Source organism: Haliotis asinina, chromosome 10 (assembly GCF_037392515.1).
Source record: "Haliotis asinina isolate JCU_RB_2024 chromosome 10, JCU_Hal_asi_v2, whole genome shotgun sequence".
Classification (NCBI taxonomy): domain Eukaryota; kingdom Metazoa; phylum Mollusca; class Gastropoda; order Lepetellida; family Haliotidae; genus Haliotis; species Haliotis asinina.
The window spans coordinates 50,709,350-50,722,430 of NC_090289.1; the positions used below are offsets into that span (position 1 = coordinate 50,709,350).

Below are 13,081 nucleotides of genomic sequence, written 5' to 3' on the forward strand. Positions count from 1 at the left end.
AATGCAAGGTCAGCTTGGGCACGTGACCATGAAAGGGGGGATCTTAACAAACAATCAACCGTCAAGAGAGTATTGACAACAAACCAACCTGGTACAGTCAATGTACCAAAGTCTCGATTCTCGTGTGTCAGCTCTTTTTCCTGCTAATGTCTTTCAGATGTCGATACCAGGGTATATCTCCGCCGGTAGAAAGATCCGAAGATGACTTTGATCCTGGTGCAAAATACCATATTCCTGCCAACACACCCTACATCAGGTGAGAAACAACAGTGGTATGCAAATCTAATGAGGAACAACAGTTAGTGTAATATTTACATCGGATGAGAACAAATAACAACATACAAAGGATTGCGTGAGAAGCAAAAGTCCTGAGATCGTGTGGCAAACAACAGTTAGATGTTACAAACAACCGTTACTTTACAAAAACCGGGCCACACAGTTGCGTCCCCTGAATACAACATTCACCTGTCATCGATGTTTCCAATAGCGGGTCGCTGAGGTATGCCAGCCAGGACTATATAGCAAGGGTTTCACTAACGTTGACATGCATCACCCCAGGCTTAAACATCATTTAGGGGTAAAACAAGACGGTTTCCACAAGACGTTGGCATGGCACCAATGGCATCTCCGCTCTTTGTGTCTATTTCTTTATGCATATGAATCAGAATTTCTGTTGGGTTGGCAAAATGAAAACAAGGTAATGTGAGCAAAACGTTTAATTTAAGTTTCAGGTAGATCGATGATTTGATTTCGTTCAGTAACCATCAAATAACCAAGTCTCTTCCTCTGGTTTACCCACCTGAACAGTGAATTTAGGATACAAGTGAGACCGGGTCAGCTGTTTGATATCTAGCTCTATACTCAGAGATTCAGAGTAACAAAAATCCCTCCACATGGTTTTATGACAAAAAGGATGATTTCAACCCCTCGATAGTCAACTTTCCTTTCATATCGGGAGATGTGCCATCAGCTACAGCCGAGCGTGTCCTTTTACCAGGATTCAAAGTGCGTTATGCCACCTTTGTTCAGAAGTTCTTTCATCAAGGTTACACCATTCAAGGCTTCAGTAAAGCTTTCAAGAAGTTTTGAGGTAAACATGTACAGGACATTTAGAAATTTGATGCATCCGATGTCCATGCAATTCCTTACTTTCACTTGAACCATATGTTGCCGAATTACCTCGACTTGGCATATGTTTACAACAGGTGCCACCAGGCAGTGTTTGCAATACTTTTTATTTCCTAGTTTGGCCATCAGGGCCTGCAGGCTTTAAAATCCACAGGCCCTAAATGAAATCTGCAGGCCCATTTTGTCAAACCAATGAAAACAACTCTCTTTAAACACAGTTTCAGACTGTCTCTACACAATCAATAAGAGAAGTCGAAGCTCAGGGAGAATTTTTATTTGTTAAAGACTGATGTTGACATTCCTATGCGCAAAGGGCTGAAATACCAGGAAGTGAAACTGTACGTTATCGTATCGCGGTGGATCATGGATGATTCCAGAACGTTAAGATAGCAAGAAAGGACGGATAATTTACTGAAGGTCGCTATGACCTGCAAAGAGTTTAAACTGGTGGCCCGATATAATAACAACCGGCACTGGGCCTCCGGATCGGCAATTATTTCGAACGCTGCCACCAAGGGCAGGATACGTTCACCATTTCGCGAACACTAGGTGTCCTCACTATTTCAAAATGATTTATAAACACCTGGTCTGTCATCGTATCGCATGGTGACAATCACGGGATTGTCTGGTCCTGACTCGTTTTGTTTACAAACATCACCATACAGCACAGGAGATAGTCACATGATTTTATTACGTATATTACCGTATTAAGCTGACAGTCAGTGACAAACCTGCAATGCTATTTAAAGTCCACTCACTTACAAATATACCAGTTAGTGTACATGGAAGGGCAGGAGTCAGGGATTCAGCGTGCTGTATTTTCTAACATGAGCTGGACTCCAGTTCCACCAAACGTTTATAGCGCTATGACATTCATAAGCCTATTATAAACGAACGCTTTATGGAACGAGCCTTGCAATTATATATGAATACTATGGCAGAGACAGAAATGAGTTCATGCCTTGCCCTTGTATCATGTGTGGCCTGAAGTTTGTTTACCTTCTACAGGTGAAAGGACTTTGTCACATCTGTTGTCGCAATAAGCTGTCACTCAGTTACAAACGTTGAATACTATTTACAGTCAGCTCACCTACTCAAATAAATCAGTCAAGTACATGACGTTTGAAGTCACTATAACAGTACAGGAGAACTGGACCATACCAAAAATCACAATACAACGTGTACAGTACGTTAGGCTTAAACACAGTTTACAGTTTATCACGTTCATCGGGATTACACAGATTTTACCATTTGTGATGTACAACAGGACTACACAGATTTTACAGTTTGTGATGTAAAAGAAGATCACACAGATTTTACAATTTGTGATGTCCAACAGGATCACACAGATTTTACAATTTGTGATGTCCAACAGGATCACACAGATTTTACAATTTGTGATGTCCAACAGGATCACACAGATTTTACAATTTGTGATGTCCAACAGGATTAGACAGATTTACGATTTGTGATGTACAACTGCATTACACAGATTTTACAATTTGTGCTGTACAACAAGATTACACAGATTTTATAATTTGTGATGTCCAACAGGATCACACAGATTTTACAATTTGTGATGTCCAACAGGATCACACAGATTTTACAATTTGTGACGTACAACAGGATTACACGGATTTTACAATGTGCGAAACACTTCGGGATTATGCACCTTCCACAAGCTGTAATGTACACCGGGCTAATGTTAGAGAGTACAGTTTCTGAAGTGCATTATGCATTGCACATTTCATGATTTGTAAAGTACATCCTATGCTCACCGTACAATGGGAGCAGCACAGAAACAACATGAGTATCGTGAGTATAGAAACTGTCTAGACTATTGACAAGGTATATCGCGGTCTGGGGGCAATATACATATATCACACACAAACAATTACGTGTCATTCCAGATACTTCGTGAGTTTCGTCATCCAGTTCCAGTTCCACAAGGCGCTGTGCCAGGCAGCCAACCACACGGGTCCACTGTACAAGTGCGACATCTACCGGTCGAGGGAAGCTGGCGCTCTTCTCAGGTTGATTTTCAATTCAGAATTTCGTCAAGATATATAGCATTCATTAACTTCTCTTCTAGTCTTTTGGTATGCGACTCGAATGTTATCAATCAGCCATATCAGCAGACAGTTAGATATGGAACTGCGTGTCTAACGTATCATCTGCGTAGATGCTGGAAATATTTGGAGATATCTTCTTCCCCGCTGATAATCGTTTCATATCGTGGACGATACTTTCATCTGCGTAGACGAAGGTGGACGAGTGTTTCCTCCAAACAGAAGATATTCTCCGCAAAGAAGGAAATACGTTAGGCTCGTATCTCCGTATATAATACTCACATATATGTACATGATACATAAACGTACTTATCTTATGGCTCGTATCTACGTATGTAATACTAACATATATGTACATGATACATAAACGTACTTATCTTAAGACTCGTATCTACGTATATAATACTTACATATATGTACATGATACATAAACGTACTTATCTTAAGGCTCGTATCTACGTATGCAATACTCACATATATGTACATGATACATAAACGTACTTATCTTAAGGCTCGTATCTACGTATGTAATACTCACATATATGTACATGATACATAAACGTACTTATCTTAAGGCTCGTATCTACGTATGTAATACTGACATATATGTACATGATACATAAACGTACTTATCTTAAGGCTCGTATCTACGTATATACTACTGACATATATGTACATGATACATAAACGTACTTATCTTAAGGCTCGTATCTACGTATATAATACTGACATATATGTACATGATACATAAACGTACTTATCTTAAGGCTCGTATCTACGTATATAATACTGACATATATGTACATGATACATAAACGTACTTATCTTAAGGCTCGTATCTACGTATATAATACTCACATATATGCACATGATACATAAACGTACTTATCTTAAGGCTCGTATCTACGTATATAATACTTACATATATGTACATAATACATAACGTACTTATCTTAAGGCTCGTATCTACGTATATAATACTTACATATATGTACATGATACATACACGTACTTTTCTTAAGGCTCGTATCTACGTATATAATACTGACATATATGTACATGATACATAAACGTACTTATCTTAAGGCTCGTATCTACGTATGTAATACTTACATATATGTACATGATACATAAACGTACTTATCTTAAGGCTCGTATCTACGTATATAATACTTACATATATGTACATAATACATAAACGTACTTATCTTAAGGCTCGTATCTACGTATATACTACTGACATATATGTACATGATACATAAACGTACTTATCTTAAGGCTCGTATCTACGTATATACTACTGACATATATGTACATGATACATAAACGTACTTATCTTAAGGCTCGTATCTACGTATGTAATACTTACATATATGTACATGATACATAAACGTACTTATCTTAAGGCTCGTATCTACGTATATAATACTTACATATATGTACATAATACATAAACGTACTTATCTTAAGGCTCGTATCTACGTATATACTACTGACATATATGTACATGATACATAAACGTACTTATCTTAAGGCTCGTATCTACGTATATAATACTGACATATATGTACATGATACATAAACGTACTTATCTTAAGGCTCGTATCTACGTATATAATACTTACATATATGTACATGATACATAAACGTACTTATCTTAAGGCTCGTATCTACTTATATAATACTGACATATATGTACATGATACATAAACGTACTTATCTTAAGGCTCGTATCTACGTATATAGTACTTACAGATATGTACATGATACATAAACGCACTTGTCTTAAGGCTCGTATCTACGTATATAATACTCACATATATGTACATGATACATAAACGTACTTATCGTAAAGCTCGTATCTACGTATATAATACTCACATATATGTACATGATACATAAACGCAGCCATCTTACCTCACACATAAATGCCGGTTTTTGACTGAATGAACGCTCTTTTATCATTGTCAATGGTTAGTACTTCTTTAACTCGAATAATTGAGTCATGTACGGAAATTACCAGTGTTTTGCGAATGAAAATCGATGGAGAGGAGATTACTAAATCATTTGAACATGCACTAGTGTTTGGATATGTGCGCTATATAAATATCATGTCCTGTCCTGTCCTGTCCTGTCCTATCCTATCCTATCCTATCCTATCCCATCCCATCCCATCCCATCCCATCCCATCCCATCCCATCCCATCCTAAATTTGTTTTGTTGTGCTTAGGAGAAGGTATCATATATGGGATTGTCATCTTGGTAATGTATTTTAGTGGTACATTATTCACCTGTTATTAATAAGCCTCCCTAAATATACTCCTATATATGTTCGGCAGAATGCTGGGCATTTTCGTTTATCCATTTTCGTATGTATACAACTGAATTCCTGTCAACGTGTCATCGTCAAAACGAAAAGAAAACATAACGTCCTATATTTTGAACTATGGGCCTTGGGGGCATTCCAAAAATAACCCCGTTCGTTGCGAAACGTTCGTTGCTTTATGGTTCGGGGCCCAGAAACCTTACAATTATATATGAATTAAATGAAGCGGTAGGTAGTCCATGTTTTGTACTGGTGTAAATACCAGTTATGAATAGGCTTCTATAGATGTACTCTAATATATTTCAGCGTACGGCAGCATGTAGGTGATGTATTTCCGTTTGTCCTCTGTATTTATACAACTTAGTTCCCTTCAACGTATTAGCGTTAGAATACTAAAACCCAACTATAATAAACCTGTATCCAACGTTTCTTAAAAATCTATCCGGCAGGTGTCGTATCTTCAAACTCCAGAACACGATATCACCGACTGATTAACGACACACACAACTGCAATATCAGATCATCTTCGCAGATGAAAGTATTTTTACATGGACGAAACTATCATCTAAATCATGAAAGAAATTTAAAAGTACTTGCTATGTACATGAAGGCATCTTTGACACGTACGGCAGTATCACCTGCGTAGAGGAAAGTATCTTCTACATAGATGACACTTTCATGACTAATGTCATCTGCCTAGACGAAAGTATCTCGGATTTATCATATACAAAGATGAAAGTATCTTGAAAGTATCATCTACGACGATGCAATTTCTCTCATGTAAATGAAAGTGTCGTCTGCGTGAGTGACAATATGTTCTGCGTGGATGAAACCTTCTTCTACGTAGTCGAAAGTATCATCTACGTAGGGCTCCAGATAAGGGCCGTATCGACGTATGTACAGACAAAAAAATACGCACTATAGGAAATACTTCAGAAAACGTAGCACAGTAATGGTGCACTGTCTTAGAATCTGATAACAGTATTGTTTCATTGCTTATTGACCTGTTTACACAAGAGTGGCATTTTTTTTTGGTGCATATATGAAACGAAACACAAGACTACTGGTACTCCTGTAAATTCCATTCAATATTCTAAATGTACTCCCATTTTTTTTCCAGTACTCCTGTATTGAAAAAATAAGGAGGACGTCTTCCTGATGTCGAAAAATCCTCTGGATCCCTGTCTATGTAGATGTTTATCATGTACTAATGTGTGAATGATAACTCCAGAGACACTTTTCCCCTGGTTTACCAATGGTCATTAACCACTCGATACAATACTCAGGGATCTCACGAACCATTATCTCCCTTTCAGTCGGGCGTTGGAACTTGGTTCCTCTCGGCCATGGCCCGAAGTTATGCAGATCATCACCGGTCAAGACAAGATGGATGCCGGGCCGCTCATGGAGTATTTTCAACCGCTCACTGATTGGCTGAAAGCGCAAAACGAAGGCCACGAGACAGGCTGGAAGCATGAATGCCCTGAAAAGATCCCAGTGCCCAGCTCAACAAGTCTTATGACCTTATCACTGATGACTTTCGTATCCTCACTCCTCCTGCTATTGTTGTGACTTAATGTTTCCTGATGTTTTACAGGATGGTACTTACCTCTTTTTTATCCTCATTATCAAACGATCATTGTAATATAGATGTATATAGGTGTTGTGTTGGCCATTCTGTGCATATTCAGGAGCCTGTTAGTCTAGGAACAAAACAACTAAAACAGCCCTAGATCCACACAGTACATTCTCAGTGAAAAAGAGTTGGCTGACAGATTTCAACCTGTTTCACTGATGCTTCGCTTTTCCGGGTAATTTTATCTTTTATCCTTTATTACTTTCAATGAACAAAGAAGTTGAAACCCATATGTGACACTTGTATTTTAAAGTGAGGTTTGAGTTTGAGCCATACCGTCTTCTGTTTTGCTTTTGTATTCATCTCCAGCGCTCAGGCCATGCTGTCTTCTGTTTGGCGTTTGCATTCACCTTCAGCACTCAGCCATGCTGCCCTCTGTATTGAAAGTATTACGTGTGTACACGTATGGATTAACATTTTAATACTTTATTCTGGTACTAAATGCGCACAAAAGTATGATTTCTTGAGTGAGAACCAATACCCTTGTTTGTGGTGGTGTATGTGATCTGTGTATAGTTGCTGGGTCGGCTCACGGCCCGGCTGCATGCTGATTGGACATTCTTCTATAAATTAATGATAATATTTGTCTTTATACAATGCGTCTGTTATGGTGTGATATCACGTCCACGAATGTTTCAGTCGTTATGTCAATATGGTTAATGAACATGTTACACCTTGTCTACGTAGCTGTATGTTTATGACCTTCGTGATGTCCATGGGTTCTTCTCTGATGCAGTTGTTCAGGATGGCATCAATGTTATCCCTGTACAGTAGTACGTTTGTATTTTTGTATAAAACAGATTAAAGCAAATACCAACATGCACGCTGTTTCTTTTCTATCCAGCGTGTTTGTGAAGCGTTAACCCCCTGGATGCCACGGGGACATATATGTCCTTCCTCTACATACCTCACTTGGAAGTCCAATATAATTCTAAATATACCACGCATATATAAATACTTCACAGTTTTGAATTCTGCGGAAAATTCCCAGTTTCTTGATACCATCCACTATTATCTCAGACCAAGCTAAAGTGCTTAAAATCGCCTTTCAAAATAGGCTTCTTCGTAAATGTCGCCATTTTTCAAACTGTACAAAATCGAGATTCACAGCGTTATTTGCAGTATGTTTTGAAATGTGAAAATCGGATAATTACTGGGAGTAATGAATTTCAAAAATAGCATATTAATGATCACTGATATCAAGTTTTCATGTAACCAGGAATGATAATTCTGAAACGTCACCGATGTACCCAGAATCGGTTGGGATGTTTTCGAAAATACACTTCCACGAACGCCGAAGTGCGCTTTCCGCCATATTGGATAGTGTTTACAAAATCACGTTTCGAGAAGGCCGGTATTGAGAAGCCCATTACATCATGTATACTTCATAGTTAGCTGCGACAAATGCATCATTGAATTCCCCATCTATTTTAGAATCAAATTACAAATGGTCTTTGTCACCAGTACCAACTGTCTAGACAAAACGAAACGAAATATACTTTGTATGAAAACGAACGCTGTGCTCGAAAGACAGCTCGACTGAAATGTAAACAAAGAAACAATCTAATTTTACACTGCCTAGCATTTGCGGAAATTTTCCAACATCCAGCCCTCTAATCATTGCTTACACTGGCTCAATACGCTTAGTACATTCAGGGGAAGAGTATCGTGGCAAAAAGTAGCAAATTGAAAATAGATACAATCAAATAATTTGGTAATTTATAAGAAACTGTCAAACTTTTAGTGCAGCGTGACGCCATGAATGACGCAAAATCACGCAGAACGACAAGGGTACTTATCGGCATTTCTGGCTTCTGCCGTCATTTACAATGTAAACGATAAGAACATATAACAATACACAGATAGTCAGAATAATTCTGATTACTTACATCTCACATTTATAGACAAAAGATCCCTGAATCAAGCAAAAAGTCTTCGCAAAATCCTGTGTACCCCTCTCAGCGAAGCCGCCATTTTGAAAGATATCGGTCATAGGTAGTGATGTCACACGTCAACATTGTAGCACATGTTAGGCAATTTCTTTGAGGTGAAGGTCGGTTGAACAAGAGTAAACACAATGCCCATACCATTCCGATTTCACTTTTAGTATTGTGATGTATATTTTGCGCATTGTTCAGATATTTTTTCATGAAATTGATTTCAGTATCTACATATATCCATGTTCAACACCATATCATGTGTGGATATAAGGTATCCGTTTTTATTCTTTGAAAGCTTTTGATTGTTTGAATAATATTTACATGGGAAATTGACTCAGTAAGTGTATTATACCACATTTTAAGCCTCTACACAAGTTTTGGAAGATCACACGTAGCCATTACTGCAACATGTGCTTTAGTTCCCGTCATGTGCAATATTCAATACGTTGGGACAAATATTGCAGTTTCATATCAACAGGTTAAAAAGCAGCAATTTAATTCCAACTTATAAGTAAAATGGATAATATTAATGAAAATGATTTGTACATTTTATCAAATGTAGGGGCACACATACTACTATTTAAAGGAATTGTTTTGTTCATTGTATTGGTTTGTGTCGTTTTTATAGACAAAACTATTATGAATATTAATTGACCAGGTGCGAGTTTGTCAAAACGTTTCATGATTCATTATCATTGTTTTTCGACAATAAAGTCAATTCAAATGCGATTAAAATATATCTGATGGCAGAATGTCTAACTCAAACAATATTTATACGAAAATTGTTAAAAATATATAAATCAGGTCAAGTCTTAATTTGGACAAGCCTTACGTCCATTTTCTAATACTTCTTTACTGAAAAAGCGATCTCTTTGTACCTTTCATTGCATACATATGAAGGGAATTGATTTCATAATCATGAGAAGAAGAGTCTTTTTGCTAAATGAATACTCAATGAATATTCAGGTGTTGTGAAATTTTCATTTACGCTAAATTGACGCTAGGCAGGTGCGCGTGTTGATATGTAGATATGTAGTAAAACCGTTTAATTGTTGATATATTCAGGACGCTATTTCAGTGATAAAACCATTCATTTTATATTTTGGCTAAAAAGTGTTGAATTCTGACACAGAAGCCGAGATCTTTCACACATTGAGTGGAAATTAGGTTAGATATAGACTAATCAGCAACCAGAGTAGTATACTGTCCATATCCACAGCAAATTCTCTCCATGTGATCTGAGTTACATTGACCTAATGTAAACCATAGCTGAGTTATGCCCCCTTATCTTTATACGTGCATGACCTCTCTGTGGACGTTTGACGTCACAGTAGAAAATCGATTTTTGACATTTATTGCGGGTCATTTTTGTTTTTGTGAGTATGACGTTATGCATTAGCACATACATCCATTTTATATACACTTATGTCGTTCAGATATCAAGGTGTATTTCCTTCGCTCACACTTTCCGTAAAGATGCCAAATTAAAAAAAATCGTAGCAGAGTGCTTTTATTGGTGCACGATAAAAAACTGAGAAATTTACTGTTTTTGAACACACACAAAAGTTTTGGACAACTTTTAGCAGTGTCTATTTCTCAAACCCCCGATGTAGTCGCAATTATATTTATACCAACGGATAGGAAATTAAATATTCTACATGTCTGTGCAATTTCATAGCCGTAAGCAGATCCAGGACCACGCGAGCGCAAATCTCGCACAACGTTCACTTTTCAACCCTTATGAAAATGTGCGGCTGAAAAATAACTCGGCATCCAGGGGGTTAATTATCTCTAGTGTGTTATATATCTTCATATGGCATTAATGTCTCCTGCAAACACCAGACTTTCCGACTGTGACCAGAATAGTCATTTTATACATTTTAGTACTTTGGTTTACGTGCATAAAACTTGCATCTACACACATAAACCGTACATCTACGTACATAATTCTTACACCTACGTACATAAAATGTACATCTACGTACATAATTCTTACACCTACGTACATAAAATGTACATCTACGTACATAATTCTTACACCTACGTACATAAAATGTACATCTAGATACATAATACTTACATCTACGTACATAAAACTAACACCTACGTACATAAAACTAACATCTACGTACATAAAACTAACACCTACGTACATAATACTTAGTCTACGTACATAATTCTTACACCTACGTACATAAAATGTACATCTACGTACATAATTCTTACACCTACGTACATAAAATGTACATCTACGTACATAATTCTTACACCTACGTACATAAAATGTACATCTAGATACATAATACTTACATCTACGTACATAAAACTAACACCTACGTACATAAAACTAACATCTACGTACATAAAACTAACACCTACGTACATAATACTTAGTCTACGTACATAATTCTTACACCTACGTACATAAAATGTACATCTACGTACATAATTCTTACACCTACGTACATAAAATGTACATCTACGTACATAATTCTTACACCTACGTACATAAAATGTACATCTACGTACATAATTCTTACACCTACGTACATAAAATGTACATCTACGTACATAAAACTAACATCTACGTACATAAAACTAACACCTACGTACATATATATGGTCCTATCTACGTCCTATATATGGCCCTACATTTTGAACTATGGGCTTGGTCCCCATTCCCCAAAAGAGGTTGGTGCGAAACTACATTGTGCTTAGTGGTTTGGGACCACGAAGCCTTACAATTATATAGGCATTAAATAGAGCGTAAAGTACTTAATGCTTTGTCCTGGTATGCTGTGTTCATGAAGTTTGTTTGCCTACGGGTAACGACAGTGCGTAGGACCTACCTGTAACTATATAAACCCGCTCAGTTTACCTGCAGCTTCACACTGGGAGTCATGCACGCACAGCTCTGTCTCGCGCAGTTTTGCGCCATCTGGGTGCTGTTGGTCAGTGGTCAACTGATCACTGACCTGGATCAAGCAAGGCAGTTCTTGAACGAGCAGGATGCTGCCAGTGGACGCATGAAATACTGGTCCTCGCTGAAAGAATGGGAATATTATACGAACATAACCGACGAGAACAGTGACGCTATGGTAAAGTATGAATATATCACACTCTAACTCAAAACACATGCACTTCAGGCTATGTTGAAAGAATATAAATACATTGACAATATGAGTTTTTAAGAGAATAGTTTTGGTATTATAAATATTTCAATTTGTTAACATATTTTCATGGAAGCACTTGAACGGGAAATGTGTTAATTCCAGATTTGGAGAATAAAGAATGTAGAGCGATTGAGTTACTGTTTGCTATGGCTGTCACAACCAACACGAGAAATGACCTTCACACCTCGTGACTATGTGTGCAGTCGAACTCCAACCTTCGCCATTATATCTGCAAAGAAACTTAATTAAGCGCCCCATGTATTTTTGCAATGATAGGTTTCAACGCGAACATAAAATACTGTGTGGTGACTACAATGGAAAGACATGGATTTTTCTGACCCACATGATCCTTGGACGACAAAATGATTTAAATGCGAGTTGATTTTAATCATGATAACTGCTCAATTCCGAGTGTAATCTCCGTATGACTGTATGCAGGAATGGAGGAAAAGTTTACGCCATTCCTCGTGTAAAACAACTTCTAGCTGAGCCAGGTTCTGTACAGGACGATCCCTTAGTTGCACAGGATGACTTATTATGTCCAAGGTATACGTTCCAAGCGGTTAAGATCTTTTGCTCATTCAATCGTGAAAAATGTCAGGGGTTCTTCACTAAGCTCTTTGTGTATATTTTGAGAGAGAATTCAAGAAGTCATCCACAGTATCATGTACCTCACTTACTGTCATTGTCCAGACAAAGAATGAAACACCTCGAGAATGGCAGCGTTCTTCTCCTGTAATAAACACCCGACAGCATTTCGTCTATTTCTATTTGGGGGTATTACACGTGCATACATGTGAGAGATGAGA

General features: G+C 37.5%; 1 protein-coding gene across 1 annotated transcript in view; it reads left to right on the top strand.

The window, feature by feature from the left end:
* Positions 1-13,081, top strand: part of LOC137298757 (uncharacterized) — a 91,251-nt gene that overhangs the window by 14,368 nt on the left and 63,802 nt on the right. Inside the window, exons 11-14 of the mRNA XM_067831033.1 lie at positions 158-256; positions 3,039-3,161; positions 6,840-7,088; positions 11,984-12,197. Coding sequence (XP_067687134.1) covers positions 158-256; positions 3,039-3,161; positions 6,840-7,088; positions 11,984-12,197 — 685 coding nt within the window. The remainder of the gene's footprint in view (positions 1-157; positions 257-3,038; positions 3,162-6,839; positions 7,089-11,983; positions 12,198-13,081) is intronic.